The sequence below is a fragment of the Astyanax mexicanus genome, chromosome 17 (genome assembly GCF_023375975.1).
Source record: "Astyanax mexicanus isolate ESR-SI-001 chromosome 17, AstMex3_surface, whole genome shotgun sequence".
Lineage (NCBI taxonomy): Eukaryota > Metazoa > Chordata > Actinopteri > Characiformes > Acestrorhamphidae > Astyanax > Astyanax mexicanus.
The window spans coordinates 16,449,501-16,474,399 of record NC_064424.1 but is presented as its reverse complement, the minus strand read 5'-3'; the positions used below and the strand labels follow the sequence as shown (position 1 = coordinate 16,474,399).

The 24,899-nt window shown below is 34.7% G+C and overlaps 1 protein-coding gene across 1 annotated transcript; it reads right to left on the bottom strand.

Annotated features, from left to right (window-relative positions):
• Positions 1-243: 243 nt before the first annotated feature.
• On the bottom strand, positions 244-24,899 carry LOC103040831 (uncharacterized). Its single transcript, XM_015604577.3, has 35 exons — positions 24,770-24,899; positions 23,276-23,476; positions 23,001-23,186; positions 21,998-22,171; positions 21,763-21,849; positions 21,533-21,666; positions 20,483-20,636; positions 20,074-20,205; positions 19,883-19,978; positions 19,371-19,514; positions 19,118-19,224; positions 17,987-18,107; positions 17,726-17,864; positions 17,294-17,373; positions 17,043-17,152; positions 16,477-16,609; positions 15,992-16,041; positions 15,443-15,617; positions 10,150-10,407; positions 9,881-10,066; positions 8,943-9,116; positions 8,716-8,802; positions 8,483-8,604; positions 7,370-7,505; positions 6,602-6,733; positions 6,411-6,506; positions 5,103-5,237; positions 3,792-3,889; positions 3,529-3,652; positions 3,290-3,434; positions 3,096-3,175; positions 2,761-2,864; positions 1,622-1,754; positions 771-820; positions 244-546 (listed from the first exon to the last, which is right to left on the bottom strand). The coding sequence occupies exons 1-35, from the start codon at positions 24,834-24,836 to the stop codon at positions 376-378; spliced, it is 4,521 nt and encodes a 1,506-aa protein (XP_015460063.3). The 5' UTR covers positions 24,837-24,899; the 3' UTR covers positions 244-375.

The window sequence follows — 24,899 nt, the reverse complement described above, 5'->3', positions numbered from 1 at the left end:
AACATGCCAAGATGCATGAAAACTGTGATTAAAAAACTGATTATTCCAGCAAATATTGATTTCTGAACTCTTAAAACTTTATGAATATGAACTTGTTTTCTTGTTTTTTGTTATTTCAGCCATTTCTCATTTTCTCCAAATAAATACTCCAAATGACTGTTTTTATTTGGAATTTGGGAGAAATGTTGTCCGTAGTTTATAGAATAAAACAACAATGTTAATCAGAGAAACTGATTCAGAAACTCAAGTGGTCTCTTAATTCTTTCCAGAGCTGTATATTCAAAATTCTTTGTTTTGTCACATTGATCAAAAGTTTACAGTAAAAAAGATATTAAAGAAAAATAGCATGTTTACAGGAGAACACGCCTCTGCTTTTCACAAAAAATGAACAGGATGGCCCCTTTGATCATCACTCAGGTATTTTTTAAGGAAAATCTGTATTTCTGGATTGAAGAGATCTATGTGGAAATCTCTGGCTGTTTCAAGTTCCTTCCAGTTGAAGCCGCCAGAGCACAGGTATTTCAGTCCCCAGCTGACAACTCCAACCTATTAAAGATAACACATCAACCCATTATCATTAAAATTCTGTTTTAAAGCATGACCTTGATGCAACTGATATTACAATTTCTTTGTGATATCTATATTAATGGGTTTCATGTTTATTCATTTAACCTTTTTTAATCTCTTTTAAATATTTTTCATGAAAACGCAGTGTTAGGTTCTTACTACAGTTTATAAATGTGAAGAAAAACAATGATTTAAATTCTGACCTGGATAGCCTGATACGTTTGCTGCACAAATGTGGCACCTCCAGAATCACCTGTTAAATAATGGCAGGCATTTAATTATGGACAAAATCCCATATAAACAACATTAAAAATCTATTTAGGGACACTTATTTTTAGCCTCAGCCTAAAGTGAGATAAATGTAATATACATTTTGGTCATTTTGGACCTTTTCTGTATTCCAAGTCATTTGGAGCATTTATTTAAGTCAATTCAAATGAATTTGACACAAAGTAAAGAACAAATACTAGATTACATTTCTGTGTAGTAAATGTGAAACATAGCAAAACAATATATATATAAATAAAGTTGTGAGACACACATGAAATACGTTACTATACATACTATTTTTATCAATTTTAAAACATGTTCTGATATAACCCAGGGGAATTAAGGCAGTAGAACACACATGAATAAACATTATTATACTTATTTAATAAGTTATTTAACACTACTACACCATGGTAACTTGCATAAACATGTGTCAAAATAAAAGTCCTATATTTTGTAGTTCAATTTAACGTAACATAACATTTAAAAGGGAATATTTTAAAGCTTATTCCTGATTTAAGGTGTTCTATGATTTTTAAAAGTCCTAAACAAAATTACAACAAACTTTTTATTTCTTAAAAAAATACTCTTAGCAATGGTTCACATTGCAAAGGCACAAATGTCAAACTGAAAAAATGCCTTGAATCATAATAAGAGTATTAACTGTGTAATAATTACATTTACATCAAATAGTAAAATAATAATCACTTACACATTCAAAGCCAACAGTACTCTACATTTTATCTGTGTTCATGAAGTTGACGAAAAATTGATAATAAATTACCTTTGCAAGAAACATGGTCTAATTGATTATATCCCTCTCCTCCGGTGCACAGGAAATTGTCTGTAATAAGCAGTCTTGCTTTTTCATGGGATATATTTAAAGCATTTTTGGCATCTTCAATGCATGCGTCTCTCTGAGGAAAGGGAAAAGCAAAGTGTGTCCTTTACGTACATACAGTCAAACATATAACATGGGATGCTTAGTGCATAATTCGAGTATTCTTATTAACTGCAGAAGTTTGATGCAGCTTCAAATAACAAGTACACTAAAACAGCTACTGTAAAAAACATGGCTGTGTTTTAAATCTGTACTACACACTAATACTATATTGTATTCACTTTCACCATTTTCGTCACGAGTTTTTTTTTCTTATATTTCCATGTGTGAGTAGCTCTCTCTTTACATTGTTCATTGCATTGTGGGATATAGTGTCCATTGTAACCACACTCCAAAATCGACTGGTTTAGATCTTACATATGTTAGTATACTCAAATTTCATTTATAATACATACTCTACTTTACACTAAAAAGACAGTGTAATTAGTAAATTAAATCCTAAATAGCCTTTAGCTCTTTGAATCAATGACATTTGCTGAGTCCCAGAGCCTAGGGTGCTGTCAAAGTAGGGTGAGATTTGGTCGGAATGTTTTGAAAAAACTCCTGTCACACATGTGGAACAGTCTAATTTGTGTGCTTTTCATTTCTTGACAAAAATAAATTCAAATGATTAACATTTTTAAATGATCTCTGCTCTGTAGGCTTTGTTTTTTTATACCCCTTTTGTCCAGTTGATTGCAACATTAATTCCAAGTTTTACAACATATTCCTTTCTTACATCACATAGATTCAAATCAGGGCTCTGAAGTTTTAAAGTTTGGTGGGAGTGAGATTGGGGGGCGATCTATATTCTGATTGGCTCAACAAGAGTACATTATAACAAAATATACAGCCGATGGATTGGCGAGCGTGAGAAATACCATGTGAGGCATGTGAGCGTGTGAACTCGCTGAGGTGTGTGTGTCACACGCTCAAAGCGTGAGACTTGAGAACACTGATTCAAATCTTACCAAAGTTCAAAATCTGCTTCAGACTCCAATCAGAAATCTTCAAACACAACACAAAGTGAGATGGAACTTTACCTTGTGTCCCAATTTGATCTTGACATTGTGTTGTAAAAATATACTTTCCATCTCAGCCGACAAGAAAAACGCATTCACAAGCTCTTTACTCAGCAGCTCCTCTTCTAAAACAGAAGCATATGAAGGCAATGTTATGATTTTGCATTTGTAATTATACACTGTCTATTTGAGCTAACATATTCATATTACACCATGTACATTTTACATGTACGATTAAACTTACCATTATGGCTTTAACAAATAAAAATATATGTAATATTTCTGTACCAATGGTAAATCTCTTTAGATTTTCTGTCTGCTAACAAATCCTTGAGGATAAACTATGTTTAACTCACTGTGTTTTTGGCACGTCACACCCCTGCCATATAATCTTAGAGCCTTGCTCGTCTCCTTGGTGCAGGGAACGCAAATGGGTCTAGGATTGAAATACAGAGAATCCATTAGAACAGGTTTTGAATGTAGCTGGCAGATTCTGCAGTTTATGTATTTAACCCAAATCAGAAAAGGGAGATTCACATAGCGCACTTACCTGATAGTGTTATCAGTTTCTATTGGTTCTTCTAATTCAATGAGAGCAACGTCATATTCATAGTACTCTGATATTCCCTCAGACACTTTTCCTCTGGGTTTGTATTTAGGATGAAGCATGAAATTCTTTGCTGCTAAGTTTAAGTCTAAAAAAAAGGAAATTACAAATAGTTACCTATTTTAGTCATATTGGATTAGTTTTATTTTATTAATTTATTCATGTTTGATTATATACAGTACTTTTAGGTATCTCAAAATGAATTTTCTCAGGAACATCCTCAAACTTGAAGCAGTGAGCTGCGGTTAGAATAAATGTTGGAGTGACCAGTGATCCTAAGCAGCTTGAGACTTTGCCAAGTTCATGCTGGAACAACAGGAAAAAAGTAAAAGTATAACTGCATAGACTTGCATTTGTATGTGTCTCTGGTTCTTCTAGAAGAGGTATAGTTCTAGAAGATTTAGCCTGCAAACAGACAAAATCAAAAAATTATGAAGATACTCACAGATACAGAAAACTTTATCAGCCAAGGGTATCCTTCACGCTCCACTCGATCTTTTTTTTCTTTGTAGAGCCCACACAGACCCACACTATTGATTTCATCTATGCATGGAGGAAACACATTCTCTATAAATGCACAAATAGCAGATACAGAAGTAGGCATTCAATCAACAAAGCAGTGAATTGTTTGCTGTCGGAATAGTGGAAGTATGCTGCATTTCATTTGAACTGGGATGTCAACATTTCAAATTTGCAAGTTGGAAATTTTAACTGGAATGCTCACACAGGTCAGATATCCTACTTGTCAAGTTGGTAGTGCCTCACTAACCCCAGATTCAGGATCCAAGATGGCTGCATCACACATCTACAGTAGTAAAATCAGTTGTATTATATGGCTTATTAGCATTTCTTTTTTTTTCTGTTTATTTCTATTTTTTCCCCCCATTTTCTCCTCAATTGACACAGCCAAATACCCAGCCCACTCATTAGGACTACCCCTATCACTAGTAATGCCCCAACACCAGGAGGGTGAAGACTTTCACATGTATCAGAAGAGGCATGTGCTTGTCTTCACCCTCCTGGTGTTGGGGCATTACTAGTGATAGGGGTAGTCCTAATGAGTCAGCCACCGCCTCTTTTTAAACTGCTGATGTAGCATTGAGTAGCATCACAGCGTGCTCGGAGGAAAGAGCAGTGACTCGGTTCCGATACATCAGCTCACAGATGCTTATGCTGTGCAACATCACCCTTTTTATGGTTACTTTGCTTGTGCAAATTTTCTCATTAAGCGGAAGCTTTCCCACTAGTGCGCTCATACTCAACTCTCCTCAACTCACTGTTCAACCAGCTAGCTGACTGGCTCTTTTTGTTAATGGGTGGGACTTATAATAAGATGTTGGGTTAAACATTATAAAAATTTCCATATATATATATTATGACTGGTCTCCTTATAATAACTTTAGCAATCCAGTAGTATCTAGTAGAACATACAGTATTTTGGTTGGATTTGGCATAAAAAAACTGGTAATTAACTGTAAAACTAGTTCTTAAAAACTTTTTTGCTACCTGTTTCAAAGTAGTGTGAAATTATTAGAAAGTTTAACTGATACGCCAACTCAGGTGTGATGTAATTCCCAGCTCTAACATCCGAGGAAAATGGAATGCAGCATTAGAATAGGAGATATGAAATGGTGTCTTAAAAAAAATATCATTTAAAGAGTCATGCTGTTTTTGGAAAAAAAAGACAAGGATAAGTCAATAACAAACTATGCTTAATACAAAAACAGAAAAAAGAAGGACATAAAAGTAATCATACTCATTTCATCAAAGATCTCTTTCACATCTTCTACATTCTGGAGTAAGAAGAAGTGCTTTCCGTTTGGACTTTTTGTCACCCATTCATTAATATCCTCTTTCTGCACATCATCACCCATTCCAAACACATACAGATCTGCAAAAATGGCCATGTACATTAAAATAAACAGCAATTGCTTAAAAAATGATCTACAATAAAAATAACAGGATGAATTTCTAGCACAATATATCATAACTCCACATAAAGCAGAAGGACAAATAAACAACACATATAGAGTCTTATGCAAAAGTTTGAGCACCCTTTTACTAAACTTTTACTAAACATATTATTTGACCAACTAATTATAAAAGGTGTTAATTGAATGTTTTTTTTTTCTTTTCAGATATACCTTGCTGATTGTGCTGATTGTGATTGATTGCTGATTGTGGTTCTGTTTTGTGTTACATTTATCTAGCTTGTCTAGATGTTCTGTATTATATGGAAATCCCCAACCAAAGCCTTAGGTCGGCGGTCAGTCAGCACTGACTTAAGCCCTATCCGGACAGGCTTAGTTTCTCAGGGCATACTGGGGTAATCTGTGATTTTATTCCTGTCCGGAACGACCATGTATGTGTTTTTCTCAGACGTCCTTTGAGAACATAACAGGCTGAATTACCTACTGTTTTTGTTTACCTCTGAGTTTCATCACCTCGTGGTTAATAAAAAAAGCTATATGTCCACTGCCATGCACCACAATCACACATTGGGCGTGCGCTTCGACTGAGATCCACATAAACACAACGGCGAGTGGAAATGGAGGAGCTACTGAACGTGATGTCATGTGATCAAGAAAGTCTAAAAACTCACTGGTCCTCCTGTTTTTTTTTATTGCAGTCTGGGTGCAAGAGTTGACTAGTTGAAAACTATCACTGAGTAGAAGTGTGAAATATTTTTCACAGACGTCCCCCTGTAAACTAATCGGGTCTGTATAGGGCTTTAGTCGCTATGTGTTACCTGCTAAAAGACGTGATCCAAGAACTGTACAGCTGCTGTTCTCACTGTGGATATCTTGTCATTTGTAACTTTGATCAGTTGTGTAGTAAGCAAATCACAACAACTAAAAGATTTCCAAGATTACAAGATAAAATTCTGTGTAATGTGAAAGGTACAACTGTCTGATGAGTCTGACAGCATGTATGTGTTAGCATGTACTGTCACTCATCATATAACCCTGAACAGTCTCACCCCTAAAAACTTAACAATTAAACAGAATAACAATCAATAAACCAGCGTGCATGTGCATTCAAATATGGTTTATGATTTTCTTACCAAGATATTGTTCACGGTTTGCTTCATCTCCATCATACACTGCATGTTTAATTGCATTAGTCTTGTGTGTAGGGTCCCCTCCCATATTAGTGATACCTGCACACACAGTGAAGGAGATACAACAGTAACTAAAGGTTCACTTTTACAGAAACTTTAAACTATAGAAATGTGTACAAAGGCAGTATCAATACCATCAGTGAACATGATTATGACATGATGGGTTTCTTTGAAGGGCGTTTTATTGGTGGCCTTCACCTTACTCATGCTTGCCAATATTTCATTGAAGGCTTTAGCAATATTTGTTCCTGATTTTGCTCCTCTGTCTGCCAATAAAAAACAACATCACATTAAAATGAGAGGGTACACAGTTTTCAGAAATCTGTCCAAATCAGATCAAGACGAGCTTGGTAGCAGGATTGTACACTGTAAGTGAATAACAAACTGCCACATATACAACTGCCACATAGTACCTCCTCTGTAAAGCATGGTGGTGGGAGTATTTTTGCTTCAACCTATGATTGCCCATTTCCTGGGTTACTCATCTTAATTGATGAGGTAAATGCTTAAAATAATGCTTTTAATTTAATATTCTGAAGTAAAAATAAAATAACTTGTCAGCTAACTTAGGACAAAAAGCCGATGGCATAGAAAGCCTGGTAGAGTATAACCAGTGAGTATACTGGAGCTGCCTGTAAGTTGCAGACTTCAAGCAGTCAAGGCATTTAAAGTATATGCAATAAAGGACATAACATGACTCATTTAATAATGTACACACCACTGCTTTACCCCAAACATTTGGTGTCTTGAAATCTGGTCTGGCTCTATATAAAAGGTGCCATCCTCTTTTACAGCAAAACTAAACTATATTTAAAAATACCTATTTTCTAAAATCTTTTTTACTTAAAAATTGCACTTGAACCACAATGGTATAAAAGATTCAATTCATATCAAAAGCTTACCTTCATATTTAAAAGCCATTAAATTGTTGACAGTTTCATGCAGCTCGCCGTTGCCCTCAGCAATGCTAACTAATCTTGCTACATCTGTAGCAAAAACAAGGATCTCATAATTTGGAAAGACTTCATAGTAGCTGACCTATTGAAAAATAAAGCAGATAAAGTAGAAAAATGGTCAAAATTCCATTGAACTATAATATAAAACAGTATTTACCCTTGTAAAAGGAAAGTGTATTAAGTATTTTTAAATATACTTAACATTGAAAGATACATACTTTAAAATTAAAACATGTACTTAAAGACGTACGAAATGTACTATTTTGGAACAACTTATGGCAACTTAAGTATATTTTCGTTGTAAGTAAGCTATATTTAAACACAACGTGAAAGCATTAAATTGTGCTTCGTACAACATCTGCAGCTTAAGCTGATGAAGAACTCCTTATTTAATACAATTTAAGTATATTGTAAATGTACTATTTTACATAATAATGCACCTAATGTGTACACCTTAATGTTTAAACAGTATTTATTGGCACTTTAAACAGTATTTAATGCCACTATATATTTTTTTTCTATTAACACAACATATAATATAAAGCATATTGCTTAAAATACATTTTATGGAAATACAGATAAAGTATATTTAATGTGTATTATCATAAAGTATATTAAATTGAAAATGCACTTTTACTATTCTTTACCTAATTTGAACATGCTTTTAATGCTCTTATGTATACTTCCTTTTCACAAGGGTAAGGCTATAAACAACACGATGAAAATGAGTTTTTCAAACAGTGTGCCATCATTGACAACAATTTACGTCGTCTTGTTGCAGCAAATACATTTTAGCCTATTGTGAAGAAAGCCTACATGATGGCACAGCTTGGGGGGTGGGTTGCCCAGGGCACTGGCCTTGACCTGGGCTTGCCCTTGCTCTCACTCTCTGTGGGTAGATGTTGCTCTCTCCCCATTAGTTATAATGTGATGTTGGTTAGTACAGGTGTCTATTGGATGATGTTTCTGAGCTGGGGAGCTGCACTTTCCTCTGGCTACCCAGTGATGTTGCCTCAGTGGCAGCTTAAAAAGAGGAAAATAGGGGCTTTAATCAAATACCTTGTCTATGAGCTTCATGACGATTTTCTTTGCCTCTTCAAAATCCGTTTTATCTATGCTGCCAGATGCATCCAGTGCGATGTAGATGTTGAGATTTGCTTTGACTTTCTTCGTAGGCTGAACTGTTGGTCAGTGTTAAAGCATTAGTGTGGTTTAAAATAGTTTTTTTTTTTTTTTTAACAATAAATTGGTGACCAACTATAATAAGTGCACATTGTGAAGCTCCGCTGTACCTTGTTGCTTGTGTCTGTTTAGAATAGCCTTCAGACTGATTCCAAAAGCCTGTGCAACTTCTTCTGGGGTGTCATAAGTGAAATCAGCTACAATGAGAAAACAAGAACATTAACAGAACATTCACCATTTTTAACCCTGTTACTGACTGTATGCTGTGGACTAGTTGGACTATTGTTGAGAATCTCTGGCTGTGTGTGATGTGACACTACAATAACATATGACATACCATAGCACTCAGGCTCTTGCCCTGACCACGTTCCATCATCCTGACACACACGCTCTCTGGACCCCAGCAGTGTCAGCTTGTTATCACAGCGGTAGGAGACTGTGTCATCAATGTCAAAGATGTGGCCTGTTCTGCTGGCACCAGGAGGAATGCCAGGATCAGGGCAGTGGTGAGCTGTTGGTTAGGTATTATTCATAATTAGACACAGATATGACAAAAGAGATGCTGCATGTACTTTTTTTTTTTTCAAAAGGGTCAGACACAGCAGTGCTGCTGTAGTTTTTAAACATTATGTCTGCTCACTATCTACTGTATTAGATACTTCTACCTAGCTGGCCAAACTAGACGTTACTAGATTGAATAGTCTCATTCCATTGTTTTTTCATTCATTTTAACGCTGCTTTAGGCCTCTTGCTCATATAAACTTCATGCACGCAAACATATTGCCTCTGATTTGCTAACAGCACTGCGAGGCAGTGAGACTAACAACAGTTAGAAATGTTTGTTTTAAACTAATAACAGTCTTTGCAATGTCAAGGGAGGTTAAGGAAGAGTTTCATGTGCAGCATGCATATACAACTCAGAGAGACCTATTGTATTTGACAAAGAACAAGAAAAAGTGTATTTTAGCGGAAGGACATCTTTAAAGTCAGGGACAGAAGCTCATCTGTTGCTGCACAGTATGTGTAGGTCTTCCTCTAGTCCTTCATCAGTGCTCACATGCTGTCCACAGGATGCTGCCTACAGAACACTGTTGGTGGATTATCCACAGTCCAGCAGTGACGTTGAGATGTTTAAAAACTCCAGCAGCACTGCTGTGTCTGATCACTTGCTCATGCTAGTGTCAATACAGTTGGTTTCTTCCCATTAATGTAACACATGACAGAAGTAAATAAACAAATATTAGGAGTAAGACTCCTATAGAGATTTTTACTTACAGTCAATACTACAAATCGCTGTGCTGCCACTCCACTTGCCATTGAGCTGACACACACGAGTGGGGGACCCCCGCAGTATGTGATCGGAGTGACACCTGTAATTGATCATGTCATTCACATAATAAAGTACCTGATAGGGATTCACAGATCCATTGTCCAGAACATTGGGATTAGGACATGTGATTCCTAAACAAATAGGAGATAAAAAGATTGCTGAGTGAAAAGAACACAGCACTATGTTTGTTACCTTATCTAACGTTAAGGCTTACTCTTGCACTTTGCTGATTTTCTAGTGGGCGCAGGATTCCATTTGCCTCTGGAACATTTACGTTTTTTTACAGGATATGGGTAATAACCCTTCGGACATTGGTACCTCAGGATACTACCATCATTGTATTGCTTAGAAAGAGTAAAGGTGCCCGTGGTGATGTTGAGGTAGTTGGTATTGTTCAGATTCTCTGTGTTGTTCAGATGCTCCGTGATGTTCGGATGCACAGTCTCCAAACACTGAAGTTCAGATGGACCACCTACATCAAAATAAACCAGTAAATAACCAGAACCGGTGATAAATGGTGGGAGAACAATCAGAATGTTTATTTTTAATTATTTATTTTAAATGTTATCCCATTTCCTTTCCAGTTTAAAGGCTGAGTACCCAAACCATTAATTAGGAAGGCCCGATCACAAGTATTGTTCCAACACTAGGCCGGCAAAAGCTAATAGTAAATTAATGTGTAATATCAGTTCTCTCAGTCAATCCAATTTCATAGTTGGAGATTGATGTTGTATTATATGTAATATTGATCAAATCTGGCAATGTACAATGAAAAGTCAACAGACAGATTAAGTTTCATGCTGACTCACTGTTTAACTGTTTTTAGGTTGCATCATCTTTTCCCACATCTCTAAGTAAATCAATGAAACATTATCTCTGATATCTGTTACGTGGTCTTTAAACAAGCTTGGCTAATATGTTGTTTTGTTGAAAAATGATTCTACAGAGTCATTTGCAAAGGGTATGATGGAAAACTTTACTAGACCTTGAAAAATTCCAGACCTCATATAGGTACTACTATAAATTATTTTAAAAGGTTCTTAATCATAGAAAAAAATATTTACCGTGATAAGCTTATTTTATTATTCATTCAAATTATGTTTTTTAAACTAAGCAAAAATACACATAAAAAAGCTTTGAGAAAAATGCAAAAAACTCACCATTCACAAGGAAACAGATGCCAGTCATCACAAAAATAAATACATTCCAACAATGCACTGACTCCATTGTCTTTTAAGTATTTCCCTGAACAAGCTCTGAAATAAACAACCAGACGTGAGTAGGTACAGGACTGATGGTCACTTTTTAACAACAAATCAAACACAGAGGATCATTGACCAGCGGCTCAGTGACATACCTCACAGACTGATTATCAGCAATGTTTTTCTCCGTCTTCTCAGGGAGTAACAACTAACACGCAATGCAGATTTATAATGTGCGAAAGGTAATGCAAATGATACAGATTTCAGTTTTTTTTTTATTAGTTTACAACTATTCCAGTTCACTTTATTTTCTTGCTGTACTTTTTCAACTTTCCGAAAAGCTATAACCTGTATGAAAACTGTTGAACAAAAACAGAAGTTCAAAAGAACAGCTAAATGGCTGTGCAGGTGCAGTTTAACCTGATTTATTTATAAGATAATTACTACAGCTATAAACCAATGCCTCTTCTGCTGCTGCTCTATGCCAGTGGCGGATGCTGGTCTTTTAATGAGGGGAAGCTCAATTTCGGCATACATCTTAAAATGTGTTGGTTTATTTATACGTAAATTCTACCCTCACTGAGACTGTTTCATCAAAGGGCATGGCCAACAGTACATTTTATTTGTTACAGCACTTCCAGTCAGCCAGCTTACTTTGTCATACCAGGACAGCTGAAAAGACCTGTTACTTTTCCCCACCTTTTGCACCAAAATAATCTGAGCAGTTGATCTGCCCTGCTGTTTTTCTTCGTAAGGAAGACTATCAAATAGCTTCGCCAAAATCTGGTCCACAACATTAAAACTGTCTGACATTATGTGCAGCTTGCTACCTGGCTAGTGACTGGCGCGGCTGGCGCAAGGCTAATGTGAAGTGTGTCCGCCTGTGAGTAATTTGTGACGGTGAAGGGGCTCAGCAGCACCCGCTGGACAGAAACTGCGAAAGAAGTCAGAAAGAGTGATAAAAGTCAGTCTCCAAACACAAGCAGCTACAAAAAAACCCACCAGAAATAGAAGCTTGATTTGTCGCTAATCGTTTTTAACCAGGGGCGCAGATGGAAATTTTGAACTGGGGGGGACCAAGCTGTAAAATCATATATATATATATATATATATATATATATATATATATATATATATATATATATATATATATATATATATATATATATATATATATGCTGCAATAAACTTTAGAATATTGTTATTGTTATATGTGTTTTTTGTTTCTTCATTGCTACAGCCTAGGAAAGACCAGGAAGACAATGTTAACATTTTACATCTTATAATTTCAGTTAACAGCGACTGCTTACTAAAATAACATCATAATAACATCATACATAAAATCAATGGAGAGAGCCGCTGCATGCCTCGGTGCATGCCGGGTTGCGTTGCGTTTAATGCAGCTCCGCCCTCCGGCTCAACTTTATTCAAATAAATCTGGCCAGTCCAGCCAATCAGGGAAAAGCAGGCTGCGTCCAGCCAATCAGGGAAAAGCAGGCTGCGTCCAGCCAATGAGGGAACAATCCAGAAAAACACAGCAGGCAGAACATTCAGGCTACAACCTGAAGCTAACCACCATGCGTCCACCATGCTATCTCATCATTTTATGCCCATAATTTATCGAGCTTTACTCCAATTTTTTGTCACCTCTGCCTTCCATTTACTTTCTGCCAGTCTTTCCAGTTCTGCATTCTTCTCCATTATTTTTTATCCCATCCTCATTTTCTCCTTCTCTAGTTTTTGCATCATTCTGATCTTCTCTCTTTACTCATTTCCATTGGCTTCTTACCCTTCTTTCTCTTTCTTTATATCCTTCTTCTTTTCTTCATTTTTTTTTTCAAATTACTGGTTTAACTGCTCCATCCTTAATTATTCCCTTCCATCTTTACCAGTTTTATTTCTCTTTAAAACCTTTTTCCTCTCTCTTGAATCCACTTTTTCTCCTTCCTCCACTCTTCCTGCAGTCTCTCTTCAATCTTTTCTCCTGACATCCTCTTCAAGATCGCAGAAGAGACGAGTACAAATAAAATGATGTTTGTAATTCTGTAATAAAATGGTTGTGCATTCTTCTTCCACTCTCTATCAAACGTCATACTTGTATGAAAAGCCATACATTTTAACCAGGGATACTTCATCTGGACTTTTTGCTGGAGACTTTTTATAACAGGAACACAATAAAAGTTTTTATTTAGCAAAATTATAACCAATTTATATATATATATATATATATATATATATATATATATATATATATATATATATATATATATATATATATATATGGCTGGTCCAATTTAGCCAATTTGTGTCATTTTAGTATGGGAAGTTTCATGGCTAAATTAGAGCAGCCTGGTGGCCAATCTTCATTAACTGCACATTGCACCAGTAAAAGCAGAGTGCGAAGGTTCAATTAACAGTGTAAGTTTTGCTCAAAATATTGCAATGCACACAACATTATGGGTAAAATATCAGAGTTCAAAAGAGGACAAATTGTTGGTGCACGTCCTGCTGGTGCCTCTGTGACTGAGACGGCAAGTCTTTGTGATGTATCAAGAGCCACGATATCCAGGGTAATGTCAGCATACCACCAAGAAGAATGAACCACATCCAACAGGATTAACTGTGGACGCTGTAAGAGGAAGCTGTCTGAAAGGGATGTTCGAGTGCTAACCCGGATTGTTTCCAAAAAACATAAAACCACGGCTGCCCAAATCACGGCAGAATTCAATGTGCACCTCAACTCTCCTGTTTTCACCAGAACTGTCCGTCAGGACAATAAATTATTGTCATCTAAAACCAGGTGTTTCATTGTCCAACCCCTGTATATAAAAACTGCTTTAAATGAAAGATGTGTCGCATCAAGAGTGTTTATCTTATACACAAAAATACACACTTTAATGACTTAAATGACAGTTGGGCATTTGATCTTAATTAGAACAAATAACCTCATATACCACACTGAGAGTTATCTGTGCTATGTACTACAAAAACAAGTATCTTTTTTACTTGTATTACTTTATTACCTAAAATGCATGTGGTAGATGAATTGAATGAGATAGGTGTGGGAGGAGAGGTGGACTGACAAATGAGATCTGCGGCCTGCACTGTTGGATGATTGGCATTGGTATACTGGGTCCTAGGTGTGTGTATGTGAATGGTTCTGCGTAAAACACTGCAATGCCCTGGTCCTTGTCCACTGTGTGTGGAAATGTTGTCTAGGACATATTCTCTGTACACACATGACCCTGTAGATACAGAAATATTAAATGCCAGCATAACTTCGGGAATGGAATGGCCTATTCATCTGGCGCCAACTATCAGGCCTCACTCAAACATACAATATATGATAAGTCACAAGGCACTGACCAGTGTTCAGCCTCACTCACAAGATAACATCTTACAACTTATAGAAGTGTGGGCATTGCTATGCCTTCCCCTAAAGTAATACCTCATGATCAATGTGTTACAAATTTTAAACAGTATGCAATACAAGTAATAGAAAAAAAAATTACTGGTCTATTATGTTATACATATTATGGTCTAATATGTATTACAATAATATATGAATTTAATATGGATATAAATTAATAATGCAAATGAATACAAGACATTGTAATAATTAGCTTTCAAAATGCTTTTATTTTGGCATATCATTACATATAGTTAATGATACATATAGAGTGATCAGAGACTGAGGTAAAGGTGGGACAGTATCAATATAATTTGCCTTTTTTATCCGCAGAAATAGTTGTTTAAATTACAAATTGGTACAAACATAAACACTGTGTAACACTGTTCAATAATTTCTCCGAATGAACACATTATTACACATACAGAGGTGTGTTAACCTCCACTTCTTGTGTGTGGGGAGGGGTCACCCTCTTAAAGGTTATATTATAGTAATAATATTATTTTTATACCTTCAAACTCTTTATACTCTATTAATAAACAGACCACCCTCTCATTGTAAAATATCAAGGTAATTTAAATATTTTCATTGAACCAAAATGCATCTTTGAAACAGAAAATGATTATCAGGATGCACCTCTAGGTCAACTGCATTTTCATCAATTTCCAATTTTCCCAATAACTGTTCACTCTGTCATTGCTGGGGGTATGTATAAAGTGATTAAGTGATTAAGCTGGAAAAATATGATTTGTGAGTAGTCTGGAGTCTCATAAGTATGATCAAAATGAAGTTATTTTGTTAAGATTTGAGGGTCAAAAACAGTGTTGTGATGATGACCATGGTATTGAGAAGAGGTCAAACAACATTTACACATTTACTTTTTTTTTTTTTTTTTTACAAAAAATGTAGTGCCTCATTGTACTGCCTTGTTTCATTACCCAGGTATTCTTTAAGGAATTTTTGCACCTCTGGATTAAAGAGATCTATGTGGAAATCTCTGTTTTTTTCCTTCATATTTAAATTTACATGACCTGTGCACAAATCTTTCAGTCCCCAGCTGACAATTCCAACCTGTTAAAGATAGAACAACAGCATCATTTGCATTACTGTAGTCATTAATTAAAATATACATTGACAATTTGCATGGCAGCAATATACCATTCTGTTATAGCAAATAAACAGAGGCTTTATATTACTGCCTATACACATGTATGTTTAATTGCTTTAATATTTTCTTTAATTAAGTTGATTATAAGGTTGTAAACACACAGGTTTATTGGATTTGTTACCCAACTATAAATACAGATATATAGGAATCTTTAATGTTCTGTTATTGTTTTTGTGACAAATAATTAATTAATTAAACAAGGAATTAAGTGATTTATATATAAAAACCTTAATCATCAAATATACATTTGATGAAAAAAGCTGATTTAATTTCTGACCTGGACTGCACGATACGTCTGCTGCAAAAATGTGGCACCACCAGATTCACCTGTTGAAATATGCCAAAAAAAGACATTAATGTTGATGATGGCATGAAATCCCCTTTGCTTTTCCTATACTAATACTGATATTGATTTTTTAGGGGTTGGCAGACACAAATCCAATATTTCTTCCTTAGAATACAAAGCTCATCACTTAAGATTAAAATTCTAACATGCTCAATTTCCTACCCTTCAGATGTAGTTTTTAAAGTAGATTTGTTACAGAATGAGATTGAACTTTTAAACTTTTAAATTTTAAACACCAACTGAAGCTGAAGCTACCAAGGGATACACTGTACAATGTACTGATTATATTGATACATCATACTGATACATCAGACTTATTATCTAAAAGAAAAAAATACTTGAACACAAAAGAAAAACACATCATATTACATTCCAGTGCTTCTATACATTTAAGATCATCCTTGATGATGAATTACCTTTGCAAGAGGGCTCGTCCACATCAGTACTTCCTTGTCCTCCAGTGCATAGGAAATTTTCTGTAATAAGTTTCCTTGCAGTCTCATGAGAAACATTTAAAACCCTTCCAGCTTCTACTATGCATGCATCCAACTGAAAAAAGTGAAAAACAATGTGTGTTTTTCTATATTTGTAGCGGAGCATAAGTGCTAGATGATTTCTCAAGAAACACTCAAACATCTACACTATCAGAAATAAACATACTGTATAAGTACAACAGTAAAATATAATGGTCCTCAATATAGAATTAAGTACCATTAAAGTACACTATGTTCACTCTCACTGAATGTGACAAATTTGTACACTTAAAACAAACCTAAGTATTTTAAAATAGACAAAAACCATTAAATAAAAAACATGAAGACTTGAAAATCTGCAACCTAAAGTACCTCCCAAATACAGTTTAATAGAGAGAACTGACATTTTACAGACACATCTATAGTTTCGTACCTTTCACAAAAGCATTTTATTACATTTCTTATAAATAAGTTGTGAATGTAACCCAAGTAAAAAGAAGTCATTTTACCTGGTCTTTCAGTTTGAGCTGGACCTTTTTTTTTGGATAAACATTTTTATGATTTGTTTTAGCTTGCATAAAATACACATATTCAAACTCATTACTTAGCAGTATTTCCTCTGTAAGAGAATAAAGTAATGTTTAGATTTATATGTTATGCTGCATTTTATGTTGTGCCCACATTGAATTTGATTAATGGAAAATGTATCAATTACACAATTTAATAATTCTTCTTTCAAGCTGAAGGGTTTTAAACTCACTGTGTGTTTGACATGTCACACCACTGCCAGTCAATCTTAGAGCCCCGCTGGTCTCCTTAGTGCAGGGAATGCAAATAGGTCTAAAATTGAAATAGTCATACAGAGATATGAGAAAAGGGTCTTACTGTAGCAATTTTAAATGCTTTTTTGATAAATGAAATATAGTTTTAACATTAAATGCTTGATTGTTTGTTGAAAATCTTATTTTGCAGTGCATTCCTGATTTTATTACAGTGGTGATGGTAAAAACTTGTTGTTTAATTTCAATTTCTAAAGTAATCGAAGGACAAATGTTTACCCATGACATTTCTATATAGAATATTGATACATACATTATAACTGTGGTAAATCTAAAAACAATACTGTTATTACTGTTATTTATTACTATTTTTCCTTTTTCCTCCTGTTCTGCCTTTAAAATACACCACTCACCTCAGATTGATGTCCACTTTTACAGGTTTTTTCAGTTCAATAAGAGCCACATCATACACATAGTACTCTGATATTCCCTCAGTTTTTTTCTCTGTGATTTTGTATTTAGGATGAAGCATTACATTCTTTGCTTTTACATCTAAAAGAAAAAAATACTATTAGATGTTTACTCATCTTTCTATATTTAAATTGTATTAATTTTCGAAATAAAACATTTTGTAATATATACAAATATATTTGTGTTCTGATTGTATACAGTACTTGTAGGTCTCTGAAAATGTATACTCCCAGGTTCATCATCAAACTTGAAGCAGTGAGCTGCGGTTAGAATGAAGGTTGGATTCACCAGTGATCCTAAGCAGTTTGAGAATTTGCCATCACGCTGTGAAGATAAAAAAAGGAAGAGTAAACTTGCTTATGTCTGCATGTACAGTTATTACTGGTGCATTTCTAACTGTTCAGAAAAATAATTCACAAAGATTGTTAGCCAGCAAATCCAGGTAAACCACACTGCAAATTGTGTCAAAAAACAGTCGCAGAAACGGAAACAAAACAAAGAATGCATTCTTATGAAAAAATTAAGCGTCCTCTATTTTCTTCATGTTTTCTGTGGCTGCACTATTCCAGTAAAAAATACATGCCATGCAGTATCAGTAGGTCCACTTGGAATAACTTTAACATTGTAATATAATTGTTCAGGTAGAAAAAAAAAACTTAAACTCACTGTTTAAGAAAAAAAATAAATGGAACGTACATAATAATTTGGAACACAATGAACATTTCTTTATACCAGTCACTTAACTTCAGATATCCTTCATAGTCTTTAGCGCCTAACTTGTAAGATATTTCCAAAGCAGGTAATGATAAATAGATATCACTGAAAATGTATATATAGAAGAGATGCAATCTAACTTGGTAGCTTAGCACAGCAGACTTTTGTTGTATTGCTCAAATTAAATCATAGCTTTACTGTGCACATTTTGGCTGTAAAAACAACAACAATAGAGTCCTAGAATAAAACAAAAATATTCAAAGCAAATCTGTGTCATTATCATTAAAGGTCTAATATAAAGCTGAAGTACAGCCGAAAGTGGTACTGTTTTACCATAATTAGCCTGTTTCTGCTGTCTGGGGTTGTGTGTACTAGCCTGGCTAAACCAAAACAATGAATAACTGTGATGCTAACATTAGCTAATTAGCTGCTTTAGAAGACGAAAACACAGCACAACACACATTAGCATTTCAATATAAAGGAAAGTGTGCAAAAACCAGGTAAAATAAGGCTGACTTTACCACAGAATACCTTAAACATGTCATTTTAAAGAAACTGCTGGCTCTAACTTTCACCCAAACAAAATAGACTGCTTCAGCGACTATTGAGGCAATGCTTACGCTCAAAGAAAACTTTATCATCCAGGGGTATGCTGTGTGATCATAGTTTTCACTTTTTTCATCGTAGGTTTTAAAGAGTCCACACAGACCCACACTAGTGCTTTCATCTACGTTTAAAGAAAAGAACATACTGTGAGAACAAGTAGGCACAGATACAGTAATATAGCCACAATTAAATAATTAAAATACTCAATGATGAAAAGTCACACTTGGAGTTACATAAAGACAACAGGTCTTAAAAGTACAGAAATACCGATCATTTCGTCCAGGATTTTTTGCATATCTTTCATTTCCTTGAGTAAGAAGAAATGCTTTTCCTTGTCTCTTTTTGTCACCCACTCATTGACATTCTCTTTTACTTCATGTGCATTCTCACCCACTCCAAACACATACAGATCTGTAAAATCACCATATTTACATCAGTAACGTACATCCACACAACCTATAGTTATGCATTGTGGTGTGACGTAGACGTATTGTTTACTGTTACACTACAATTGGTATTAGGCTCAATTTCCTAAAACCTACATTACATCAAAAAAAAAAAAAAAACGTGTTTATGAGTATGTTAAAACTTGGTATAGAATTCTAAAATGTAGAACCTAGAATACAGATTAAGTTATGTTAAAGGACTCAGGAATTCCATTAAGCATGATTTAACAATAGCATTTATTGCTTTCTCTATATCTACCCCAAGATCTGTTTGTTTTGTGTTTTGGAATACATTTTTTACATTGTATTTCGTATATTCATTTACTTGCTTACCAAGATACTGTTCACGATTGAATTCATCTCCATCATATACAATTTGTTTAATTTCATTAATCTTGTGTGTTGGGTTTCCTCCCATATTAGCAACACCTGCAGACACAGTGAAGGAGATACAACAGTAATTAAAGATTTACTTTTACAGAAACATTAAACTATAGAAATGTGTACAAAGGCAGAATCGATACCATCGGTGAACATGATTATGACATGCTGTGTTTCTTTGAAGAGTGTGTTATTCATAGCCTTTATCACACTCATGCTTTCCAAAATATTTCCATAGGCTTTTTCAATATTTGTTCCTGATTTTTCTCCTTTAGCTGCAAATTATAAAAAAACACACATTTGAAGAGATTGGTACACCGTGTGAGAAAGAAAGTTTGAAGAAATGGACTAAAAGCTAAAATATATTATTACTGAATGATGTATGAATAAAACAAAAAAATACATGACAGGGTTACAAAGTGAATTAAAAAAATATATTCAGCACATCTTAAAAGTATAAAAGCTATATGTCTAATATGGTATGGTTTTTGATTGATTTCAAAAGCTCAGTACCATATTTGTAAAATGTTTATGTGAAGGTCAATAACTCACCCTCAAATTCAAAGGCTGCCAGACGTTGGATGGTTTCGAAGATATTGTTTTTTTCTTCGGTTAGCACATAATTATCAGTAATGTTAACTATTTTTGTCACATGTGTAGAAAAAATGAGGATGTCATAATTTGGAAAAACCTCATAGTATTTGATCTGTTGATAAAAAAATGAAGGTGAAGAAAATTATTATTAGAATTAAATTGATCTGAAAATTAAAATAAAAATGTAATAGATGCTTAATCACACTGAACAACATTATCTACTCAAAAGTACCATTAACATATTTTAAGCGACAAAAACAAACACTAAAAATTACTGTTGATATAGATATAGATGCACTGAATTCAATTTTGTGACTGAAATTTGTGACGAAAGCATTTTTCACCCCTCTCCCCTGCAGTGCTTACAGCACTGTTAAAGAATGAAGGAAACGGCTGACAGAAAGAGCCTACAAATAGGAATTTTAAGTTCATTTGTATGCTCTACTCGCAATAATTAAACTAAATAAATAATTTCTATTCTGCTTTATAAGGGTAGTAAATGTTTTCTAGACTAAATATATTGATCTAGGGAAATCATCGTAATGTTAGCTGAGCTATCTTATCCTGAATCTGATTACAAGATTCTGCATCTGCCTGAATCCTCTGTGTAAATTTCACTTACATGCGACTTTCTAGCACTAATCAATAAGTAAAATAGCCATTTATAGAGGTACATTTATCATTACATTTATGAATAGAACAGCACTGCTCAAGTAAATGCATGAAATGCATGATAAAATTAAAAAAGATAAATGTAATGTATATACATGTTTAATACGTAATTGTAATGATTTTTTTTTGTGTAATGTTAGTCTGCTAGAATAATCTAAATCTTTTTTTTTTTTTTTACAAATTAGAGTTTCCAAAAAAAAAAAATGGTCTATGTATTATGTGTGGCAAAATGAATGATAATCTTTAACAAAAAATGTGCTCAGTATTCGGTATTCAGCCAAATTAATTTCATTGCATCGCTAGGTCTAATAACTGAAGGGTTTTATGGCAGCATACTCTCTCAATGAGCCTTATCATGATCTCCTTTGCCTCATTGAATTCGTCTTTATTTATGCTGTCAGATGCATCCAGGGCGATGTAGATGTTGAGCTTTCCTTTCTGTTCCAGTCTGATTTTCTTCACAGCCTGACCTATTAGGAGGTGTTAATGTATTAATTGGTGTTTTTTTTTCTCATAACAGTAAATTGGTATTACGATACAAATCTACACTGTGAATCCTGTTGTACCTTTATCCTCGAAAGTGGTGAGAGTATTCTTTAGAGTGCCTCCAAAAGCCTGTGCAACTTCTTCTGGGGTGTCATATGTGAAATCAGCTACAACATGAAATCAAGAACATGAACAGAAATTAATCAAAGCTATCATCAATAAAACACTCAATATAACCCTTCTACTGACTGTATGCTGTGGAATACATTGGAGTAGTTTCTGGCTGTGTGTGATGCACTACTATCAGAGACTCACCATAGCACTCAGGCTCTTGCCCTGACCACGTTCCATCATCCTGACACACACGCTCTCTGGATCCCAGCAGCTTCAGCTTGTTATCACAGCGGTACGTGACTTTGTCATCAATGTTAAAGATGTGGCCTGTTCTGCTGGCACCAGGAGGAGTGCCTGGATCAGGGCAGTGGTCAGCTGTGGGTTGGATATTATTAATAATTAGACACAGATATGCAAAAATAGGAGTGTGTCATATCGTATCATACACAATACATTGTGATTCTTACTTGATAGCAGTCTATTTTGATTTGCAACTATTGTGTTGTCTACAGTTCATATGCATGCCCTACATATTTGGCGCTTAATATTAAGTATTTTAGGATTTTTTGTTTTTGCTTCTCTACTTTTTTCATTTCATTCTCAATAAAATATAAAAAGATTTACAGTTTTTTTGTTTCCACTGAACACTTGAAACTGTTATACTTACATAAAATTACTTTAAACATTTATTATGTTGCAGTAGTATATTCTTAAAATAAACCAAATATTTTCAGTGTTTTTCAAAACATCAAGAATATTGTAGGGCCATATCGTCCACCCATAATGCAAACCCAAATTTTCAAAAAACAACTCATTAAACTGTTTATTTAAAATGTTGCTGTCACACATCAAGCACATTAACATAAATCATTTATAAAAAAAAAAAACTTTGTTACATATTTTGAATATTTCATTTAAAGTTAGATTTTTTTTTGCTTTCAGTAAGCTCAGGAGCTAAAGCTAGAGTAACACAGTGCCGTTTACAGCATACTGAACCTGAAGCAGCTGTGATCCAAGCTGTCTTTTTAAGGTAAAATTCTACAGAATGTTGTAATGAATTTTTATAATTGTTCAGTATTACCTACAGAGGCCAATTAAAAATACACGGGTTTTAACACGGGTGCTTGATAGCCACCTTTTATGTGCAACAAAAAGAAAGAGACAGATACGCAGAATTAAATCACCAGAAAGGGCCTTTACTTACAATTGCGACTACAAATGGGCGTGCTGCCATTCCACTTGCCATTGAGCTGACAGATACGTGTAGAGGATCCCCGCAACGAATAATCAGAGTGACATGTGTAGGAGGTTGTGTCATTTACATAGTAATGCACCTGAAAGGGTTCTACTTCTCCATTCTCCAGAACTCTTGGATTAGGACATGTGATCTCTAAACAAACAGAATGTTAAAAGATTGTTGAGTGAAAAACACGGTGTTATGTTTTAACATCTGTTTAAAAGCTGGACAGTCAGACTTACTCTTGCACTCTACCGGTTTTTTGCTGGGCACAGGATCCCACTTGCCATTGGTACAAATACGTTTTTTTACAGGATATGGGTAATACCCCTCCGGACATTGGTACCTCAGGATACTGCCATCATTGTATTTCTCAGAAAGAGTCAAAGTGCCTCCCTTAACTCTCAGGTTACTGTCCGAGCACTCATACTCAGATGGAGCACCTAAACAAAAACAGACCAGTAGACATGGTTAAAGATAGAGATAAAGAAAATGAAAGTACAATAATTTATCAATTATATGAAACCAAAGTTTAGCTTTGGTACGTTGCCTGGTTTTGTTAAATGCAGATATTCCACCTCTCTTATGAGTAGTGGGGTATATGAAAATTTTCATGCAAGCTTGCTTAAAGTTACTAGAGTAAAACAACTAACAGTTTTAGCAAAGGAAAGGTGGCTGAATAAATGTATTAATATATAATTGCAGTGGAGGACGCTTGGGAAGGTTTGGCAGGGGGTGTGGCTTCGTTCTACCTTATTGGAAAGAGATTTTGCAGATTATGTAAATGTAATTCAGCATCCTATGTCTCAAATACAATATTTCCATCAACTACAAACAAAAATATCTTCTGAATTGTAATTGTCTCCATGCACCACAATTATCCAGTAAATCAATACTGCACTGTCCCACCCCCACCATTGCTTTTCATCATGCTTAGTAAGAAGCAAAGTCAAAGTCAATATGCAACATTTACCACTATACAGTAAAATGTATTTTTTTATATATATTTTACAGGTATAAGGTGTAAACAGACAAGAGAAAGACTGTATCTGTCATTTTCAAAGAAACTACAGTAGCTCCAAGGCTAAGACAAAGAAAAGCAGATTATCATTGTCTTTGCTTGAATTGACTTTTGGGTTCAGGGGAAAACTCTGTATTATTTTGGTTGATCATTGCTGTAACAAACTTTATGAATTGTTATACGTAAGTCCCTTTTTGGATGCTGCACTTTTTAATATGTTTGTTATATTTTTACATTAAGTTACAATTGCTGTTAATTTACACTAAATGATATTTAATACTCCAGGAAATAGTGTAAATTTTAAATGCTTTAAGACTGTTTAAGACATTTGTCCAGCAATGATACATCCCCTGATATCCTCTCCTATACCTAAGATGTTTGTGTTTTCTTACTTATTGACAAGTGCATACAAACATCAATGTAAATATCTGTCTGTAAGCTGATGTTTCTTGGCTTGATTGTGAAATAGTGTTCTACATAGTGCCTGACAGGGTTCAACGATCTCTCAAAGAATGAGGTTATGTTTTGCATAATAATAAAAATTCTTTTAAAGGGTTTTAAATCACACAGAATCATCAAGAAGCACTTTTTCCTACGTATAACCCTTAAAGACCGATTGAGAAATCTCATTTTTGAGGGTTATATCCAAATTATTGTTTCTAGCTGTCTACACAGATTAGCATTTAATCTCAAAAACAAAAGCCAATAAACTCACCATTAACAAGAGAACATATGGAAATCGCCATAAAAATCAATAAATTCCAACAAAGCAACGCCTCCATGCTGTCTGTTAAGGCTTTCTGCAAAACAGATGTGAAAATAAGGAACTAGAAGAGTGGCACGTT